The sequence below is a fragment of the Neolamprologus multifasciatus genome, chromosome 7, assembly GCF_963576455.1.
Source record: "Neolamprologus multifasciatus chromosome 7, fNeoMul1.2, whole genome shotgun sequence".
Lineage (NCBI taxonomy): Eukaryota > Metazoa > Chordata > Actinopteri > Cichliformes > Cichlidae > Neolamprologus > Neolamprologus multifasciatus.
Genome location: NC_140445.1, coordinates 24,924,994 through 24,947,392, shown reverse-complemented (window position 1 = coordinate 24,947,392; position 22,399 = coordinate 24,924,994). Strand labels below are relative to the sequence as shown.

Below are 22,399 nucleotides of genomic sequence, written 5' to 3'. Positions count from 1 at the left end.
CTGCACATCCACCCTATTGGAAGAAGCCATCAGAAGATGGATATACTGTGATCATAAAGGGATGGAATCAGCAGCATTACTCAAAAAGGCTGTGTTGTTTTAAATATGCCTGATTTTTACTACGGTGCCCAACGTGGTCCAAGAAAATATTACCAACACCATCACATCACCACCACCAGCTTGAAGTAATGATACAGGCAGGATGCACGCGTTCATGTTATTTACATAAACCTCTAACCCTACCATATGAATTTTGCAGAAGAAATGAAGACTTGTCAGGGTGGCAACATTTTGATGTCCAAATTTGGTGAATTTTTGTGGTTAGGGTGAACTGTATAGCCTCAGTTTCCTGTTCTTAGTTGACAGGAGTGGCACGCAGTGTGTCATATTCAGAGGTGCTCTTCTGCATACCTTGATTCTAAAGCGATTATTTGAGTTATAGTGGCGGGGAACTGCTGCTTGCTAGATATTTAGTCTTTTTTGGACTGTTCTCTGTAAACCCTAGAGATGGTTGTGTGGGAAAATCCCAACAGATCAGCACTTTCTGAAATACTCAGACCAGCCTGTCTGGAACCAACAACCATGCCACGTTCAAAGTCACTTACATCACTCTGCTCTGCTCACTTTGAACATCAGCAGATCATCTTAATCATGTCTACGTGCTTAAATGCGTTGGGCTGCTGCCACGTGATTGGCTGACTTTTGTGCTAACAAGCCATTTATTCAGTGTGCCTAATAAAATGGCAAGTTAGTATATATCGTTGCGATAGGTTAAACCATGTTACAACACATTTTCAGCGATTTGCTTTTCGGGTGAGATGTGGCTCTCTATAACAAAAGACAGGGGAAAATGCATTATGTAACAATCCAGAGCAGCCGGTCAGCTGATTTTCATTAAACTCAGATCTCCTAAAATAAATCCTAATGTAACTTTTCCATGTGTTTTTGTTCAGTTTTTTTCACCAGTAGGAAATGCTTTCGCAGACACGCGCAGGAGGACTTGCAGTCCTGTGAGCAGTGAGCTCATGGAGGCGTGTCAAAGAAAACCTCCAGAAGCAGAGGCAGGCAGTGGGATTAAAGGCAGCAAACTGCCGAAGTGAAAGCAAAATCCAACCATGATGACCTGGAGATGTGGAAGAAGGTGTTTATGCATTCTAATGCTGGCAAAGAATTCACATGAAAGCAAGAAAAAGATTCAGGCACCATTCAGTTTGCAGCTATACAGGGGAGAGTGTTTGTCTTTTTTATTAACCTATGCCATCAATGCGAGAAGGAGCAGCAGTGTTTGTGCAGCTCTTTCTCCCCCATACCTTTAAAAACAGTCAAAATAAATGGAGAACTATGCTTTTGCTGAGGTTTGCTAGTGCTACTGTTTACCTTGGCTGCACAAACAATGGCAGTGAGTGTCTTCAGGCAGCTTAATCACCCCCAGTCATGCAGATTTATGAGCTACGGTGCAGCTTACACACAGCCTTGAGCTAATTTATAATAAATCTCTCGTGCTTATCTATTTCCCTTCAGCTATATAAATCTTTAGAGGTTAATCTTCAAGATCTGGACGATCCAAACAGAGTCAGACAAAAAAACGTAATAGTTTCAGCTTATGTCTCTTACAACACATTCAGAACAGAAATGTGACCATTGTTTGTCAAAGCAGTGAATAAAAAGATCTCCATTGTGTTCATAATTCATTTATTTTCACTGGTGATATTTCCTAACATCCAGTATTAATAATCAGATAGTACAGATTCAAAAAAATACTACACATGAACAAAATACTTTTCCAGCAAAGGCAGTATGGTTTATAAAAAAAAGTCCACATCTTTGCCAAAGTGTGAAGCAAAACTGGAAACAAAATCTTGTAAACCATAAAAAAAAACCTCACTGAAGTAGCAGTTTATTGGAAATGAACTTGGTTTTTCTAAGAGTTTCTACAAACACATAAAACGCCAATGATTTAAACTAACAGATATGATATATAACTTCTTTAAATATCATTATAAGGAGCTTGTAAAATTGGCTGTGCTATAATGACAGCAGTTAGTGGGAACTAACTGGGAACAACAGGGGTAGCTTGTGAGTAATCAATTCATTCTTTGGGAACTTTATTCTGAATAACGTGCAGCTGCGGGTTTAGTAAATCTACAATGCTTTAACTCGGTTCATTTGAAAGCAGCAAATATGAAAAAATATTCAGTTTTGTAAAATTTCTTTGGTTTGTAGCAAAAGATTTGGTGTCAGTGGGAACACTAAGTCAGTTTGTCGACCAGCTTTGAGTCATTTTGGAAAACAAAGGCACAATTTGTATTCTAAATGTGAACTAAGGTGTAAACCGCAACAACATTATAAACACAACTACTTACAATTACAGCACCTACTGTATTAGATCGAAGTTGTTTGTGTTTTCTATAATGCTCGAATGCTCATGATTTTCTTTCCTTTCAAAATGTGACACATGGAGGGATTTCCTTAAAAAACTTCAATTAACTTTTGTCAGTGACAGATCCATGAACGATGACCATTTTAGCCAAAGCTCAAACTATTTGTAAAGTGCTGATGTGATGCACTGCGGTTCTCAGACTGAAGACGGATCTCATGGCTGAGGTAGAACATCAAGTTTTAACATGAACTGGTTTAAGGATTACTTCAATTATTTTAAATAGCCAACAATAATCTCAAAAGTAGAATTACACCAGAGATTTAAGTAATACTGCCACTGAACTATATGTTGGCTTCTTCATTACTTGCAAAAAAAAGCTCCTAATTGTTTTTTTTTTGTTTGTTTTTTTAAAGATGATTATATAATCAGGGTTTCTCCTGAGAACATCTTGGCTGAAATGGTGCAGCGGTAAACGGGTCATTGAGAGCTCTACCCCCTATGGTCCAGGAATGTAACGGCCCCACAGCTACTGAGCCTACGGCGGCTTGCTGACCGATCCTGGAGACAACCCGGTGCACGGCCACCGGCTGCTGAAGCAAAGGCGTCTCTGGAGCCCCTCGTCTATTCTGAAAAACGTGAGAAAATGGCGTTCTGGCTGAATGACGCGGTTTGCTGGCTTGGATTTGCTGTGCACCAGACTTAAATACACAAGTGTTGATAGGAACTTCTTTGGTGGTTTCCTGCCTCTTTCCAAACGGGGCCTGGAGGAAAACATCAGACACCTCAACAGGTTTATGAGACGCCACCTTAGTTTCTTTTGCTGGAGTCTTAAAAGGGGCCAGCTGGAAGACATCAGAGGCAAACTGGCTGTCTGGAGGCTGGAATTGGGATTCTTGGTCTAATAGTGTGAAATGAAGACTGGTGCGAGGAGTTTGTCTGGTATGGTGTTGACTGTACCATTCATCTGTCAGCAACATGTGTTTATCATAGACACATGATGCAGTCCTCTGCTGGACTCTCAGCTTTTGTTTTTCCTCTGCGAGCTGCACAGAAGCTGCTGTCCAGGCGGTTCGCAGCTCATTGCTGTTCTGCTCCCTCTGCAGGTCTGTATGAGGAAGAGACACGAGAAAGGTCACCTAGGGAGATTGATGCATGAGAGCTTTTCAACACAGTGACATTTCTTTTCTTATTATTTTTATATTGAAAAGAAATTGATGCTTAATTTAAAAAGAATCAAGTGAACTGCTCCCTGTGACAAAAATCATAGTATTGTCAAAATGGTGCAACATACACTGAGAAAAAAAAAATCAAGGAAACAGTCGATCATTAGTGTAACACAAACTTTAAACTTCAAGGATATCTTTTCACCTGCTTTGGTGCAAATCACAGTGGCCAGGCATTCATAAAATGAATTCTAATTCAAAGTTTTTTTAATTAAATGAATGTACACTAAGTTATCTGATGCATGTTAAAAGTCAAAAACTTGTTAGGAGAGTAAAGAAGAAAATGTGCTAGGGCACAAAAATGTTCAGCTATGCCAGCGTGATCTGTCAGACCTGTATCACGAATAACTGGAATTATGTGATACAGTGTATGAAGGCGTAACTGTTGCTGTTTAATTGCTCCTTTAAAATTCATTATTGATTAAAGATTGATGATTACATTAATAATTATGTAATTGAAAACCTCCATGATGATGGTAGACTAAAAATAAGTTTCCTTTAAAAGCATGCATATAAAAATATTAACTGAAAAAACAAATAATGGAGCTATTAAACCACCTCAATACCATCACAGAAAACGTGGCGTAAGAAAAAAAAAAATTGTAAAAAAATAGACAAATGACCGAGAATTAAATCGAGCATGAAGCTGCTGTTTCGTCTTACCTGAGTAGAGGTTTCCCAGGGAGATTCTTATTAATGCTTTAAACCTATCCTCCTACATAATAACATCACATTTAATAGATTATTTACATACAAAATCCTATTCGAAGCCTTTACTTCAGGTAGATATCATTATAGGAAACAAAAAAACGTTGAGCAAAAACAGAAATATCAGGATAAATAAACACAATGCAGTCTTTATAAACCACTTACACAATTAGCATAGAATCAATACTCGACAAGCTGACATTCACATTTGTACTTTATTTGCCATCCCTTTATAATTCTTTAGTTATCTCACAAAAATAGAAGGAGCACACAATATCACAGCTCTGACGCGGGATTGGGCCCTAATGACAGGAGGCGTCTCAAAACACTCAGTAATATCAGGTAATGGGCAGTGGCCACTTTCGGCAAAAACAAGAGAGGAGAAAACAAACAAATGACCAAAAAAAGAAGAACAAAATAAAAGAGGGGCTTCTGTTTCACATCAAGGAATCGTCTCGATTGGCTTTTTTTTGTGTCTTCCCACGGATTTCAACGGCACACTGGCAGCTACAGGGAGAAAGCTCGGGAGTTGCATAGGTTCAAACAGTGACTGCAAAAGACTGAGCTGTTCAGTGGAAGGATCGTAAAGAGGATGCTCAAAAACACAAGCTGACCTGCAGTCATTACGCCTGCTTTTAAAACGGCTTCCTCCACCTCTTTTTTCCTGCAGATTTATGAGGACCAAAAATTTGATGTGCTCAAAACACTTCCAATTTTGGGGGCAGAGACAGATAAACTGAAATAACACAGGAGCCGATATAATGTATGTAATTAAACCTGCTAGCATGAAACTTCTGGTCTTCTTATTCGATCTTGCACAAACATATCAGGACATTTAGAGTGTCCTTTACAAAATAACTTTTTAACAAGTAAAAGGTACACGGAAGCAAGTATCTTCATCGGACCCTACGGACACATCAATATTGCTGACTACAGAGCTGATCCTTTCTAACTCATGACAGCAATGCTGTCTGATAATTGAGCCACAGCTACAGCAGGAGTGCAGTATGTTCACTGTAAGACTGGCAGACTGGCAGAGTAGACCTCTCCACACTTCACAGAGCCCCTCACACGTTTCACATCTGTAATTCAATAACTGCAATACGGAGAGCAGACCTCGAGAGGACAACGAGACAGGGAGCAGTAAGCCAATACTGTACATTTCCAGCTCTCGGAGAGAGCAATGTAGCTCTGACTACCTGAGAGAATTTAGAATGGGGGGAGGGTCAGGGCCTGTGCTTTCAGAGGAGACGTGACCGTCGTCATATTTGCAGCAAACATCAACACAAACAGGCTACTGGAAAAACACAGCCAACAATTTGGACTCCACGCACACACACACGTCATAACACTGTATACCAACACACATGAACATAACATTCAACAACACTGCCATGCTTTTTGATATGAATCCTGTGACCACTAAAACCGGCTAAGCAACAAAAACAAAAAGAAAAAAGAAAAGAAAAAGAAACGACTTTAAAAGCACAATTTCAAATGAAGCGCATCAACTCCCGCTCTGAAGAAGACTGTTCTCAATAAAAATATAATCCTTCATCAGTTCATGTAAACAAACAGAACACAGGCTCACTTTCATTTCACGAAGATAGAATAAGACATAGGATTCAGTCTGGCCTTTCAGACTGAACAGACTAGGGTTATCATCTATACATTTTCAATGTACTGACAATTATTGAGTAGATAGAACCAAGAAAGAAAGAAAAAAAACTTCCTTAACCCATAATTCCACAAAGAGGAATGAGATATTTATATATATTCTTCAATATTATTGAATGATTACGGTGTTAAGAATCATAGATATATTTTGTATTATAGACTAATATTTATTTCTTACATTCATTCTCTAACACGCTATAATATTAACATGTATTAACAGGGAGAGAAAGATTTCACAAGTAAAGCAATATGTTTTCCACAAGTAAAGCTTTATGACAATGACTTCATATAATATACGGTCTGGATAGGAGCCTGCAGGGAGTTGCAGATATCTATTTACACAAATTAGGAGTAAACAAACATAAGGAATGCAGAAGGAATTGCACAATGTGGAATGAATATGCTAATGTGAAAATAATTTGTGAAATGATGCGTTAGTGCCAAGAAATGATATGAATAGTCATGTATGCTCTGCCTATATATAACTGCTACTTTATATCCTATTACTGCTGATTTTTCAAATTATTGTCATGCATTACTATCGATATGGCACGCTGCTATTAACACAGATAAATGATCCTGTTTCATCATTTTTAATTCCAACCCTATCTATTGCCTGCCTTGAGGACAAAAGTAAAAAGAAAAAGAAATATGAAGAAGCTCAAAATAAGAGCATAAAAGAACGCGTGCTGGCTCTCACTGTGTGGTTGGACATACTGTATTTTGCTAGAAGTTCAGGTTTGTGGTGACGTTGTCATTTTGCTTTCAGAAATCCAGCAGTTTGCTTCTTTTATTATTATTATTATTATTATTTTATGGCACTTCACTGAGGTTATGGCTGTCTGGTTTCCAGATTGTAACACCGTTTAATGTTTCTCAGCCTAATCTATAGCAGCTTTAAATTTTTAAGCTATTCCTTCCTATAGCTCTGACAGAGGTAACGTTTCTGCAACTGTGCAAATCAGGCTACATGACTAAGTTTCAAAGAAGTTTGGCTTTTACAGGAATAAACCTCATTTGAATAAATGGTCACTCAATTTTTTTTCTGCATGTTTTTTTTCTTTAAAATGTGCAAATAAATCTGGGGAGGAGAATTTAAAAAGGCAAACGACGACAAATTCACTTGCGCACGATTATAACTACAACCACTTAGAACTATGCTTATTATACATTACAACAATGATCTTCTATAGTTTGCTATAAGGAATAATGCAGTGTTTTTCAGACAAACTGGACAGCTGTATTATATCCTGATTGACAGAAATGGTGTAATGGTTAATCTTTAGAAAGTATGATGATGATACGTTTGCGTATTGGCCACTCTTCCAGAATGCACAATACATGATGCAAGGAGATAAAACATGATGGTGAAGGTGAGAGATGAGAAGTGAAGATAGGCCAGATGATTGGATCGATATGGTGGAAAGGACAGGAATGGAAAAAAGCACTGAAAGGTGATTTCTACTGCAGCAACTACAATGCTGATGACAGCCAAGGGGTGCAGGAAGCTAGCTATGACAACAGTGTTGATCGCTGTTATGCTATGCCAGTCTATAATCCAGTGTTACAGCTTCTATGGGGGGGAGAGTGCCTACAAGTCGATGAGCTGGTCCACCAGCAGCAGGGAGCGGGCCAAGCTGGGAAGGCTGGATTCAGAGCCGCCACTGTTACTGCGCGAGTGGCCTCCTGAAACTGGCCGAGAGACAAAAAAGGAGGGGAGGGAGGCAAAGGGGTCGAGACGGATACAAGCAAACAGAGGTGAGGAGGGGCGCAGGAGCGGGAGTCACATAAAGCAATCAAAGCAAGGGGGAGAGAGGTCAAGAAAGAGAAAAGAGAAAGAGAGGGCTGAATTTACCCATTTCCTTCTACAGGTTTTCAAACATTACTTTGACTGAGCATGTAGAATAATACAGCTAGCTGGTCTGCTTCTCAGTAAATATCACTGCGATTCATTTTTTTCTGGAACCATCTTTCCCATCCTGTGCTTCCTAGAGGAGAGTGTAAAGACATACCTTGGGAATTCTTTCGGCCTGTGACGGGAATAGGATCAAACTCATCCTCTGTACCAGCCTCTGCGTTGGGTTGCTGGGACTCGAAGTCTGAGATCAGGAGAGACGAGTCTGCACAAAATAAAAGCCAAATAATCCCAAAAAGGAAAACCTTTGAAGTGAAACCAGAAGTAACTCTAAGGAAAATAATTTTATAAGGGCTTTATAGTGTAGCTGCTTCTTCCACATATAATTTAAGACAATAGTGATAATACGAGCCATTATCGTTCCTCATTACGATAAGAATGTTCTAAAAAAGACAAAAAAAAACAGCCATTACTACAAAAACATATCTGCTGCTCTCCAGTGACACAAAGCCTGTTTGATAAGATATTATGAGGAGAGGCCAGTAGTTATTGTTTTCATGCAGCTGGTGCACAGTCAGGCTGTGATTTGAAGCTGGCACTGTCAACGACAGTCAAAGGCTTTTGTTCACCAGCCGAGAAGCGAAAAACTAAACCACAGCTGTACAGCTCTCACTTTGTGACATAGAGAACATTTCCACAGATTATTTACTTTGCCTTCATTTTTAACTTTTAAAGATTAAGTGAAACACAAGACACACAAACAGGAAAAAACGAAACAAAACAAAAAACACACGAGGCCAGTCGAGAACATTTTGAATGAAAATGGATTTGTTAAGCCGTGCTTCTGATGCCACCCAGTGGTGAAAATTTCTTTTTTCTGAATGGTGAATAAGAAAACAAATAACAACTCCACTTGGTGAGGATTTCTTTGGTCATTTGGTTTCAATGCCTCCCCTTTTTCCACACAGAGGCACAGCAGAAGGCTACATGGAGCCAGACAACAGCCTGCTGCAACATCCACATTAGCTTTTCTGCTAAAGTGTCATTCTTAATTAGCCAGCAAAAATAAGACCAAACATGCACCTTCGTGGTAATTGCAGAGCTTGCAGGATAATTAACTGAAGAGGCTGCAGCACTGAACTGTTACAACAGATGCCGGCTTCTGCTTCCCAGCTAGTGTTCGACAGCAGAGCTCAGTCTGCCGCATGACTGAGATGGTAAAGAACATCGTTGGTGCTATGTCTCTAAGGAAAACGCCACTACCCACAATACAGAAAGGTTTCTGTCAAAGATCACGGTAAGCAGGTCATAGGTAATGCTGCTTTCAGTTCAGCCCTGGCAGAGTTCCTTACCTGCTTTAGGCTGTGTGGAGTCTCCAGACAACAGGCTGAAATCATCCAAAGCAGAGGCAGCAGAAGTGGGAGCAGAAGACACAGAGGAAGTTGCACTGCTTGCTGCCAGGGGGGCAGACGGACCAGAGATCAGAGAGCAGCCCAGGAGAGAGTCGTCTGCCGTGAGAGGATCTGAGACAAGTCAGGACAGGTGGACAGAGGAAGAGGTCTTGTTACGGTTGAATTTTCACTGACAACAAGTAAACAGATGAATGCACAGCCTGTCAGTGAGGTTTCTTCTACTACTTTCAAACATTAAAAGAGCCAAGTGTGAAGTTATACACAAAGGTAAATATAAATAAACTTCTCTCTTCTTATTTATAGGGTTTTTTAAATAATGGAAAGGAAAACTATAAATAGCGTTACACTATAATATCTGAAATGCCTTAATTGCTTTTTTTTGTTTTTGTTTCTTTTTAAACCTTTCCATGTATTTGATGCATTTTTAAACACAGAAACTTGAATACACACACACACACACACACCTTTTGCAGACTCTTCCACATTCCCACCAAAAGGATCGGATAATGACAGGAGGTCAGGAAGCATGAGTGAAGATGTGTCTGGAGATTTGAGTCCTTCAATCAGTTTCTCTAAAGCCCAGTGGAAAGATAAGAGGGAGACAAATGAGACATATTTAAGCACAACTGTGTCAAAAATGTAAAGATGTTAAGTCACAGGCATTCACACAAAGCTCAAAACATTGCCCGGAGTTCAATGTTGTCTAAACTGAAGAATTTACTGATAAAAGAAGCTTGCACACCTTCACCAAGTAGCCTGCTCGAACTTAAAACTTTCAAGGATTCCATTCAGTTCCAGTTTGTAATTTCTATCTGGGGGTATAGCTCTGTTCTGCAACCTTCTTACCCCGTCCTTACATTCAAAAGCAGTAGGTTGGGCTAACAACAGTCAGAGTCCAGTACAGCGCTAAGCAGGCAGGCTAGAAATTGCTGCCCTAAGTAAATAACTGTAATTTGGCATCTTAATCAAAAAATAATAATGGACTATTTTTTTCTCTTTTTGTGTAAAACAATAAATTTGTAAATTCATACTAACATCAATAAATACATTTAGGCATTAAAAATATCATTTATATTAGTAAGCTTGTATACATACTGGTGTAACTATTACAGAAACATAAAAGATGATTTGGTAATTACCAATACTGCTAATTTAGGGCAGCTGGGGCATAGACCTTTCCTGTGGTTGTGGTCTAATAATTTTGTTAAACAATATATTTGGATAATATAATGCTAAAGTGTTTTGTTGTGTAAAAATTAAAAACCATTGCCTGTTACTGGGTTCAGGAGAAGGGCATAGATGGACACACAACCTGAGAACATCATGCCTAGCAAGTACTATTACTGGAACGTACGCTACCAGGTAAGCCTGATGCTGATCTGATTTTCTTTAATATTGCAAAAGGCATCGGCATGTGTGGCGAATGGGCTCGCTACTTAAAACAAATCAGGAAATTTAGAAATAACAGTTCACACATATGTAAGCAGTATACTAATCCACAAAGACAGGCCTTTACCTGGTGCATCTGACAGCTCGAGGGTATGGAAAGGATCAGGGACAGCCAGCAGCGAGGCTCCTGATTCCACATCAAGAATGGATGTTGGTCTTTCAACTAGAAAGCAGAGGAGGTGCAGAGAGGTGTCATAAAGGAAAGATTTATAATCCATGACATAAGGTTGGAAAATTACACTAAAAATACAAAAGGAAAACAGCCTGATTATGCTCCAGTGCAAATTTGATTCAAAAGCAGATCCAACAACCATGCTTTAAAACTGAGGCTAATGAACTTACCCAACCTTACTAAGTGCAATACCTGTTTATTAGTTTCACAATTAAGAAAAAAAGCGACTTTTCTCATGAAGTAAAAGTATCCTTTAGATGATCAGCGGTGCTTTGGAAAACTATTTCATAATAAAATAAATATTTGTTTCAGGTCAGGTCTGAACATCTCATCGATGAATGAGTCGTCTTTACATCGTTTTGATTCCGTTATTTTGTTGTTTATCCCACAATGAAGGACGTGGAAATCACGATAGTTGTTTGTGATATTAATTCACAGCTATTTCTCTTTCATAAATACCACCTGACTAATCAGTTATCTAATCTGTGATGTTTCATTTCAAACATAGTTTACAACAGACTTTCAGACAAAATACAACAACAGTTATACATTTTCCACATCATCAGCTGAACGCTTTCCCGTAGCGAAGTGACAGTTACACAGTTCGTGTAACTGTAACGGCCAAGGTATTTATATACAACATATTCTGTCAGCTTCACGATTTAGTGAAGACGTTGAAATAAAATGAGCACAGCTGATTTTAAAACCAAAACTCTGCACTGGAGCTGGTCAGGTTTGCAGGATAGTTAACTACAGTGATTGAGCCAAGTTAAAAGAGAGCCAGCATAGCTTAGTTACCAGTTTAACACACACTACAGTGCAGCCCTGTTGTTTTCCAAAGATCATTAAAGCTATCAGATTATAGGATTAGGCGCATTAAGAGGTTTACTTTTAATGTTTCTCCTCCAGATTTTATAGTGCAGAGCTTCATGTGGAACAAAAGGAGGGAAAAAACATAGTATAGATAACAGTAAATATCATCTACAGCGGTCTTAATAAACTCATGCTAGTGTTAGATGATATGATGACAATCATAAGATTAATTATCAAGATTCATTTATTCACACTAGCTCTTCTCCACAGTGTGTCTGTTGTCCTGTCTCCCTCCCCTCACCCCTTACTGAGTGGCAGTAGATGGCTGCCCCTCCCTGAGGCTGGCTCTGCTGGAGGTTTCTTCCTGTTAAAAGGAAGTTTTTCCTTCCCACTGTCTCTAAATTAAGGCTTATATGGGGTTTTCTGATTGTTGGGGTTGTCTCTGTATTATTGTAGAGTCTCTTGTTCCTAAACGTCCTGATACTGTTATATTTATTAAGGATAGCATTAAAGTACAATGAGATCATTTTAGTTTGACAAGATCACCTTCATATTTTGTATCTACTTGTTTCATTAGTTTATTACGTGCTTATATTTTTTGCATTTTTATAATCACAGTTTAGATTATAATAGTAAATTTAAGCAATCAAGGATCACTTAGACCAGCGGTCCCCAACCCCCGGGTCACGGACCAGTACCGGCTGCGAAAGTTGAGGCTCGGGTATGAAATTCATGGTTTTCAGGAGTTCTTTTTTTTTTATTGTTTTTATCGTTAACTTGGTTTCCCTGGGTCTTTTCCTGTGTGTTATGAATAAATCTTCTTTTTTTGGTTTTATTTTGTTGTATCTATCCGCGACACCTTAAAGGCCAGTCCGTGAAAATATTGTCGGACATAAACCAGTCAGTGGCGCAAAAAAGGTTGGGGACCGTTGACTTAGACCACACAGAAGAAAAACTATGTGAATTATCTAAGTGTAAAAACTCACATACCAGTTTCCTGTGGGGTGGTATCAACAGCTGAGGCCTGAAGGCCTGGTATCAACTCTTCTGAAGCAGTTGTTTCAGTATCTGGGGTTAGGTCTGATAAAAGGAGAGTCTCTGTCATTCACTGTTTATCCTATTTTAAAAATACTGCACATGAACATTAGCATGCAGATGTTACCATTAGCCTTTTTGGCATCACTTTTAAACTCCTCAGCAGTGATATTGGAGAAGTTGTCATCATCAAAGGGGTTCCATGCTGGCTGTGTAGGGGTGTTTGTGGTGGCACCAGAAGCAGGAACATTTTTACTTTGGTCCTGTAGTGCATCACTAAGATTTGGCTGAGACGGAAGTGATCTGAAAGTAAACATCAACAACAGCAGCAAAACCTCATAAATAAACCAAATAGGAGAAGCTGTAGTTGAATATTATTGAAGAAAATGTGACACTTACTGATTGAGAGCTGCTTCTTCATTAGCTCCCTGTGGCTGCTGTGAGGAGTCGCTCTCTGGAACTGCAGAAACAGCAGGAGCTGTGGCGTCACTCGGTGTGCGTTGGTGGCTTTGTTCTTCAGTTGTCTTTGGAGTAGCAGGTGGGGTCTGATCAAAAGAGGCAAAGGAAGCCAAAATATCAAAAATCAACAACTATTTAATTTAGAAAGACAGCTAATTGTGTTCACAAGAGGAAGAATATAAAAAAAACAACACATTTATTCACATTTTGAACTGTCTCTGGTTGATGAGACAGAGAAACACTTTAGATCAGGACATACCACACGTAGATTAAGGGGAAAAGGATGAAGTTGACAGCTCTGCAGTGCTGGTATTTAGGCATTGTTTGAAGCTAGATGTTTGCCAGCAAGCCACTTACTGTCTCAGCTGGTTTTTGGCTGCTCTCAGTAGCGCCAGGCTGAGCCTGGGCAGCTGACGGTTGAGTTATCTGCTGCTGAGATACTGCAGGCTTGCTGGGGGAAGGCTGCGCCTCTGGCTGTTGAGCCAGGCTGGCCTGCTTACGACGAGCTGGGCGCTGAGGAGGGGCTGGGCTGGATGGGGTCTGTGCTCCTTGTTGGGAGGTTGAGCTCACAACAGAGGTGGGTGTAGTCTGTTGCTGGACTGTTGGCTGTGCTTGTGGTTGGATGTCAGCTTTGGTCACCGGTGATGCCACTGCTGCTGGTGCTGCTGTCTCTGCAGCTGGAGCTGGAGCTGGCTGCACAGCCTAACATGCAAAGATTTTAACATTTGAAAGGAACTGTCACTCAAAAACAGTAGATCTGCAAATAAAAGCAACTTATAATCTGTTTCGTTAAAAAAGAAGACACAATGGTCAGTGAACCTGCTTCTGTAGAGCTGCAGCCTGATTTGAATTATTTTGTGACTGAATGAGAGGCAGAGCTGAAGCCTGAGCCTTCTGTGACTGAAGAGCTGCAGCTGGCTGAGAGAGATCTAAACTGACTCCTGCAGACAAAAACACAAAAGAGTGCATTACTTTAGTCAGTGGAGACAATTCGATCTGAATACTTGCACAGATGCTCAAAAGACCTAATGTGAAGCAACACAAACGAGTTTATCTGAATTTAAAAACAACAACAACAAAAAAACGATATAACGCTCATCAAAATGCATTAAAGTGGATTAAACAGTCTATTAAACGCAAACACATCAAAGTGATTCATCACACAAAAAAGAACCTACAGTACCTGAAGCATTGTTACAAGAGAAGCAGAGAAAATCATTTCATAATCACTTTGGGGTTTTGGTTAGATAACTTTAATTTGCACGAGTCTTCACCTGTTTATTTGAGCTGTTCTTGTTGAGAATTGAGGTATTCAACGTGCACACAAAGGATTAGTGACATCCCTGTATTTATTCTCATCCTTATTCAAAAGACTGGTTTTCTTTTCCTGTGACAGGAAAATAAGGACAGAGCGCTGTACGTACCCACAGGCTGTGCTGCACCAACAGGGAGATTAGCCCGCTTGCGAGGGGTCAGAGCAGCAGGCTGGATGGGTAAGATGCCAGCAGCAGGCTGGGTGTGGACTGCTTTAGGCCTCTGGCGAGGGGTGATGGAGGTTTCAGTGGTGGGAATTGGATCTGTCAGTCTGGCAACAAAGGGAGGATGTTGGCCTTCTTGTTAATCATGGCAAACAGTGTTAACATAATTATTTAATGAGTATCAGAATACAGATGATACCTAATTACTTCTACAATGTTACTACAGCTTTAATGGTAACACAGTGAAAGCAGGTCATGCTTGCCTGGGCTTAGCCTGGCTCTTCTTTGCTGCCGCAGCCTCGCTAGCTTTGACTGGCTCAGGAAGTTTGGAAGGAATCGGAGAATTCTTGTTTATGAAAAAAAAGGAAAGGCTTTACAATGAAGTCTGCACAGATTTTACAAAGAGATCTGCAATGAGAAAATCAATGTTTCACACACAAAAACGGAAAAGTTTTTTTTAACTAAAATATCATCAGGACTAACAAGTATTTTACACTCTATGAAAATAAAGAATCCAAGCTTATCTTCCTCCCACAGCGTGACAACTGGCCTGTATGTAGGTCAGGCAGAGAACCCATAGCAGAGTCTCGATGAGACAAAGTCAAGCAAATCCAAATATTTTGACTACTTCTGGTGCCAAGAGGCACTGACCTTCACATTTTGAACAGGGCACGTCCGCTGAGCTAGTTTGAAAGCAAAATAGGACACCTGGTAGATATCTGGTCTCTTGTCTGGATCTGGCTCCAGCGTGTACCCTGAAACATACCGTGTACATAAAAATGAAAGTCTCAACAAGGTAGACACCAGTCAGTTAGTAGATATGAAATTTATGCTTCTGAAATGTAAGCGGTACTAACGAATGAGGCAGTGAAGATCATAAGAGTAACGGGAATTATCTGGAATAGTGAAACTGCCATCACAGATGGCCACCTGGCTTTCACCAAAGGGCAAAGTGAAGAAGCACAGCTTGTACAGCAAACAGCCCAGTGCCTGGAGAAGACAACCACATGCATGCCCAAGAGGAGAGGAGAGGAAGATAATTAATCAAATATGGTGATAAGAAAGTATTTCCCATCCAAACACCAGTTGAGATAGCACTACAAATTTGTGTATTAACATCATAGCTATTTCACAAACCTAGAGATTTTATATTTTTCTCTTTAAGACGTGTTTAATCTTGGGCTATAATGTCAAACTTGTAGTACTGTGCAAAGGTCTTGGGCACCCCTTTATTTCTTTAAAATTTTGCTAGGAAAATGAGAAATATGTGCGATGCTTTATTGAAACTGCAAACATACACAGAAATATAGTATATATGGAAAAAACACAAGCCTCAAACCAAAGGTGTTTATATTTGGTGTGACCACCTTTACACTTAAACACAGACCGAAGTCTCTTAGTCAAGCTTTGGTGCAAGTTCTTTAAGTAATCTTCAGGAACAGTTCTCCAGGCTTCTTGAAGGACTCATACAGATGCCTCTCTCAGGTCCTGTGTCAAGTTTATGCTGGATTTTTTCCTATTTCTTAAGAACACGTCTTTCAGATACTGTTCATCTTCTCTAGTTAGTTTTTTAGACCTGCAGGAATTATAAAGTACTCTTTTATGCCTGTGAAACTGCGTTATCTTCGGTAGCTTTGCAAACAAACGTGTTTTCTGTGACAGGCTGCTAGTAAAAAAATGATTAAATGATTCACACACACACAAAAAAAGGCTGGCTCCTTGGAAGCAAAATAGAAATAAATGAGAGGTTGGATCAAGACTTTTGCACAATATTGTAGTTTGAGCCAAACATTACATTTAAGTTGAGATTTATACCAGGTACCAGTATAGGCTGCATGTATTAACTCATCATGAATATCACAGCAGTCTGCAATCTTCACTCACCCAGATGTCTGCCTTAGTGGTGATGATCTTATTGTTGTAGAGGTTCACCATTTCTGGAGCACGATATGATAAGGTGGTATACCTGCAATAAGGGACAGCTACAGATTTTTAGTGAGGTATTGGAAAAAAATAACTTGCTTAGCACAATGTGCTTATAAATGCAAACAAATGCGTTTTGCTTTTAGATATCACAAATTAAACCTAAAAACAGAACCTTTCAATTCCACACAACGGTGAAAAACTGAGAAAGTTCAAAAACATAATAAAATAAAGAAAAAAACAAAACAATGGAGCTGCTTAGGAATTTAAAAATGCAGTCAGTTTCTGTGCCACATTACCTAAAAGATGTGCTAATGAATGAAAGTTGAGGATGAAAAGAGGCACAAACTTTTTGATCTCTTCCTCCACAGCAGCCACTCCTTCAGTCTGAGGGCTCTGGAACTTGTCAGTGGCGCTACCAAAGTCGCACAGCACATAATGACCCTTATCGTGCAGGAGGATGTTCTCCACCTGCAGACATACAAGACGTAACTCACACAGTGACGGGCAGGGCTGCTTGCTTTGAGGACAATACAGGGTTTTATCGTGAAAGGAATAATTTTGGCAGTAAGCGATGAGCCACACTGCCAAGTCAAATAACGGCCTTTGTTTCTTGCAAGATCTGAGATTGAGATAATAATAAAGGTGCACTGCATCTATAATCTACACCTTCACATTATGACTTTCAGATTGAAGCCACGTTCAAAACTTGCACGTTCCTCTCAATATGCTCTAAAAACTGTCACACATTATTTTTGAGGTTTTATTACTAAAAAACAACAACAACAAAATCAAAAGCAAATCTGTAATACACTGAAGTCCATATAATTCTATATAATTACTGAGTGACAGTAACCAGAGACTAATGAGACAGCTATGCAGCTGCTGACTGAGTGGAAGTTATTTGAAGTATTTTGACAACTACCTTTTTCTTCTCTTTATCAATTGACTCACAGCATAGTGCTTAAAAACGGAGTAAAATATTAATAGCTCTATATATTTGTGCATGTCCTCTTGTGCACCAATGAATGAATCGATCAATATTTTTATTAAAACAAACAGCCACTCTGAATGTCTTTTATACTTTGATCTAGGCCATTTTCTCACATTAATGCCAAATTCTTTTGAGTCAGGGAACATTTTCCACAAATTTCCTCTGACATGTCGCACACTCCACAAAATAATCTGCCTGGAACACATTTTTGCACTAGTGTGGTTTAGATAAGGAAAGTGCCAGGATGGGAGTATCTTGAAAGTAGGTGTTGGCCACCTGTTCTTTCTTAAAGCAGAGGGTACATAGCAGTGAATTACTGGCTGTTCACATATGACTTCAAAAAGCTGGGATAGAGCCTAAACTGACTTTGCTCCTGTGTACCCAACCCTGAGCTTTAAAGGTTCAAAAGAAAGCCATGCTACACAGCAACTTTATGCAAAAGCCAATAGCAGTTATCCTGATTCCAGTTGAGACTGGAAGTTGCTCATTTGTGGAAAAAAAAATCAAACAAAACAGAGAAAAAGCTAACTGCTGCAGTTTTAGAGTGAGTGTCAGTGGCAAACCTTAAGGTCTCTGTGGATGATAGGTGTCTTGCGTTGGTGCAAACGAGAAACAGCGTCACAGGTGTCACAGAAGATCTGCAGCACCTCAGCTTCAGTGAAACCAGTCTGCAGCCTCTGATTCATCAAATTGACCACCTGACCTCCTGCAAAATACCATCCAATTAGGCAGCACATTGAAAAACAGAGGAAATTAACTAAAGAAGTATTTGATTTTACCTTAACTTCTGCATGTTCTATCACAATATTTTTCAGACTTATCGTGTAATAAGATTGTTTTGATCATTTAATAGCACAACTGCACTCTAACAAATCCATCCTGAAATTGAAAGGCCAACAGAAATTTAAATTCTTTCAATAATCAAGGCATGAGGTTTCACTTCCCTTTCAGCACTCACCCTTGCAGTAATCCATTAGTATAAGCACCTCCCATACGTCCCTCGATCCCATAGCTGTGATACTGGAGTCCAGATAACCAACAATATTCTTGTGACCAACTAGATCTTTCTGCAAGAACACAAGCACAAAATGTATCCATTTCTTTCTATAAAAGGAAGCTAACCCATTCATTCGATAAGGTCAGCGTTTTGAGATGTAGTATGAGACGTTCATCTGCAGGGGCAGTGTCAATGGAGAGCTGAAATCTAAACTCTATTATGTAATAAAAAAAATGTCAAGTAGTACAGCCCAGGTGAAGCACCATCTGCTTGTGTATGAGTGTGTTTGTGTGTCTCAATGAGAGTGTGCGAGACACAAAGCGAGAAAGACTGAGATGTGACGAAATCCCTGAATGCTGGGGAACCCCCATCTTCACAGCGAATACTGGAGTCAGTTAATTGATTGATTGATTGATCATACTTTATTCATCCCGAAGGAAATTGGGTTAAGGCTGCCAGCCGTGCCAGCGCCGTCTTACCCTTCCGACCATACATACATTACACAAACATCACATGGGGAAGACAGGTCAGTTGGCTTCAGAAGCAAAATAAAGCCAACGATGAAAATAATTCTATGAAGTGTTTGTTTAATGATACAATCTGCCATGTTTTAATAATTTGAACACCTGTTGCCATATATTTCTTCCTTGGTTCTTTCTGGAGTGCTGCCTTGAATGGAAAACTATACAGACTCTAACATCAAAGACAAATACAGGATAGCCATCAAAAATGCTGTCAAACTTTCCAAGACCCATAATAGACTATTCATATTTTGTGGTAGGCTACCATGGCATTAATATCTGTTTATATACTAAATATATCGATTCCCTAGAAATCTTTACTTTAGAGTAATGTAAACATCTTTATGTATAACATATTTATAGCAGAAATATGCAGATCAATGTTATTTCATGTGATCAGAGATGTGTCAAACACCCATCCTTTTTTTAATATACCTTACCAATAATAAATGCTTAGAAAATAACAATTCATTAAGAAATAAACAGCCCATTAATCTGGTTATTTATATGAAACCATGAAAGGCAAATAAAAACAGCACACTAAGTACCAGGATGGCAAATGTGGTAGAACAATCCAAACAAGCCTGCTGCAGGGTGTGCGTTGCTCTTACTTATTCTGGACAGAATGAGGCATCTGTGGATTTCTTCTGAAGGACTTTTTTGTGCTTGCCTTACGTGGTTTTACCTAGCACGCCAAACCATGACAGCTTAAAGTGAAAGTCTGTAGAGAAATGTTGAGTCTCAGTCACTCACCATTATTTGAATCTCGCGCTTGCAGACCTGGAGATCGTGTTCGTTGTTGACGTACATCCTCTTCAAAGCACAACGAACCCCTTGGTTTGTCTTCACGAGGAACACGATTGCAAAGCCACCTGCATGATGCAGAGAAACGACACATTTAAAATGTGCATTCAAAATAAAATCAAAACATCAATCTTATGAACCTTATCAGGATGCCATGATTTTGAACATTTAGCAGACGTGCTAATTTTTAAGCCTCAATTCTTCAGCAACTGTCGAGCTTCCTATCCATGTATATTCTTACATCAAAAAGCACAATCAGCACCAAATGGCACCGCCTTATAGCATAATATCTATTAGTCATGTCATTGCTGCGGGGTTTACGTAGAGGCCTACATTGAGGCCTAACCATCTGGTATAGCTCAGACCACAAATTTGCTGTGCAGAGTTTAGCTGTGGAGTCATCAATTTCAGGCAGACATCACAGCTTACATTGCATCATTTGCTCATCATGTGTAATGGCAGTATGGTACTATACATCTGCAAGAGCATCAGTCTAGTTTGAGAGTTTAGAGCCACGTCTGGAGCGTCTATGTGACTACAGTAAAAGCTGACATCGCGATGAGCTGTCCTGCACTGTATTCTTGTATTATATGCAGACTGGGCACTCGCCGTGTAGCTGGCAGCCTAACAGAACTGATTAAAAGCATAGATACTGTGCAGTCTTTGGTTCAGAGAGCTCCTGGTAGAATAAAGGGGTGTCTAAGTTAGACAAGAGACTTTAAGAATACATTAATGCAAGCATTACAACAGAATATACACAGCTAATGTTCACACAAGCCTATTCACTTGCTACTGGACATTAGAAATGCACACTCAGACTAAATGTACTGGTTTAACATAATTGTTAAAACTACTTTTTAGTGGTCAGGTTTCAGGCCTCTTATACAGCACCCATTATATTATCCTGATGTTCCACGTTTTCCTGCCAATGGCTGTTCTTACAAAAACCTTGAATACAGAATCTCTTTGACAGTAAACCTTTCATTTCAAAGAAATCACACATATGCCTGACATCAGGTACATCTCCACCTGCTTGAATCACTCATCTGATTCACAAAAGCTAAAAGAAAATTGTATGCATGTGTGTTAGTCAGAGTACAGTTTGGATGAAGTAGCTTGCCTATGTTTAGCATTTATGTACCTGAAATACATAGATGCACAGCTCCATTATTCCTGTGGGAATGATACAAGGTTGCATCTCTGTTATGCGACCCATGTACTGGGCATGCAGGACACATATCATACTGTGACATGCATAGAAGGAGACAAGAGAACGGGCAAAACAAACAAACAAATGGCATCATCTGGTGTTTGCAACCCTTTCTTACCTTCAGCAATTATCTCTTCAACAGTGACTTGGTGTCGCCCGACAGTAAAGGCTCGTCCAATGAAATTGCCGCCTGCGTGGCTGGACCCCGAACTGCTCCCTCCTCCTCCAGAACCAGGCCCGGAGCTGACTAACTCCCGACGGGAATCAAAGAACTTCCTCATAGTGTCAAAATGACAGGGGTATTAGCGGCTTCAGATGAGCTGTAGGTCCTTGTATGCACAATTATTGCAGTGATATAGATAATAAAGCAGCTCAGACTGTAACCCTAACGAGTCTATGTGGAGCTTGTAGTGATGCCTTTATGATATATAATATTGTGAGAACTCAGGTTTCTGGTGGCAAATTTCCCATTTGCTTGCCAGATCAAGACAGTTGGTGATAGCTAGAGCCGTTGCGACTAACTGTTATGTAAGTGAATTACACCACCCAGGAGGCTAAAGCATCTCCGGAGAAAGTATTTCTTTAGCTATCAATCCAGCTGTTCACGGTCGGCTGCTGCTGACGGCGATAACATTCGGTCCATCTCCATCTCGTCCAGCCATTTTTAGGCTAGCTCAATGCTAGCTACTTACGCGCTATGACATTTCGTGTACGTTAAGGTTATCCAGGTTATCCTCTGAAGATAATGTCTTCGGGTGCGATGTAACCGACGTGTAACTTGTCTGACAGCGTTGCCAGCAAAAATATTTCCATCCTCAGCCAAGTGGAGCGACCGTTTGTTGCCACATAGCTAGCTGACTGTGTTGCTATTTAATTGCTTCCATTTACAATAAATAAATAAAAAAAACTATGATTTTAGTTGGCTAACGCATTAGCGCGATGAAGCCTCTCATCAACACAAACAAGCGTCGAATCGACAGTAGACTGAAGCCTCCGCCTGTCGCAGTTATAGCTGCGAATATGTAATCACAGACTCTGACATCTACCAAAACAAGTAGACAGAGGTTTCAGCCCAGCGGTACAATCTCTGCAACCACAGCAATCTTTGGCTTCCACCGTTATCGCAACATCCTAGCTGTTGCTGTTGACGAGCGGACGGAATTATGGGTATTGTAGTTCAGAGCGCAGCTGCAGCCTCCCCCTCACCCTAGCTTATGTCATCACGTGGCGCGATTACGTCAAGTCGCTCGCACGCGTGCATCGAAATGATAAAATAAAATAAAATGATA

General features: G+C 39.9%; 1 protein-coding gene across 2 annotated transcripts; it reads right to left on the bottom strand.

Annotated features, from left to right (window-relative positions):
• Window positions 1–325: 325 nt before the first annotated feature.
• LOC146514348 (AP2-associated protein kinase 1-like) lies at window positions 326–22,290 on the bottom strand. Of its 2 annotated transcripts, none has more exons than XM_085167325.1 (20): window positions 21,229–22,290; window positions 19,850–19,968; window positions 18,537–18,645; window positions 18,142–18,284; window positions 16,934–17,055; window positions 16,546–16,627; window positions 15,519–15,651; window positions 15,313–15,416; window positions 14,925–15,007; window positions 14,608–14,768; window positions 14,003–14,124; window positions 13,541–13,885; window positions 13,124–13,269; window positions 12,852–13,027; window positions 12,680–12,769; window positions 10,772–10,867; window positions 9,720–9,827; window positions 9,196–9,366; window positions 8,001–8,108; window positions 326–3,485 (listed from the first exon to the last, which is right to left on the bottom strand). In XM_085167325.1, the coding sequence occupies exons 1-20, from the start codon at window positions 21,389–21,391 to the stop codon at window positions 2,806–2,808; spliced, it is 3,261 nt and encodes a 1,086-aa protein (XP_085023451.1). In that variant the 5' UTR covers window positions 21,392–22,290; the 3' UTR covers window positions 326–2,805. The 2 variants fall into 2 exon arrangements, with proteins under 2 accessions (XP_085023451.1, XP_085023452.1); XM_085167326.1 differs by lacking the exon at window positions 326–3,485 and adding an exon at window positions 4,507–7,680 and having other exon boundaries at window positions 21,229–22,288.
• Between the last annotated feature and the right edge of the window lie 109 nt (window positions 22,291–22,399).

Bases quoted from the DNA above. Each gene is read 5' to 3' on its own strand.
- LOC146514348 (XM_085167325.1), bottom strand. From the start codon at position 21,391: ATGAGGAAGTTCTTTGATTCCCGTCGGGAGTTAGTCAGCTCCGGGCCT. The intron at 15,652-16,545 runs GTGAGTGAAGAT...TGTCTTCTCCAG, and splicing joins CCACTAAGGCAGACATCTGG to GCACTGGGCTGTTTGCTGTA. The intron at 8,109-9,195 runs GTAAGGAACTCT...TATTTTGTGCAG, and splicing joins CTCCACACAGCCTAAAGCAG to ACTCGTCTCTCCTGATCTCA.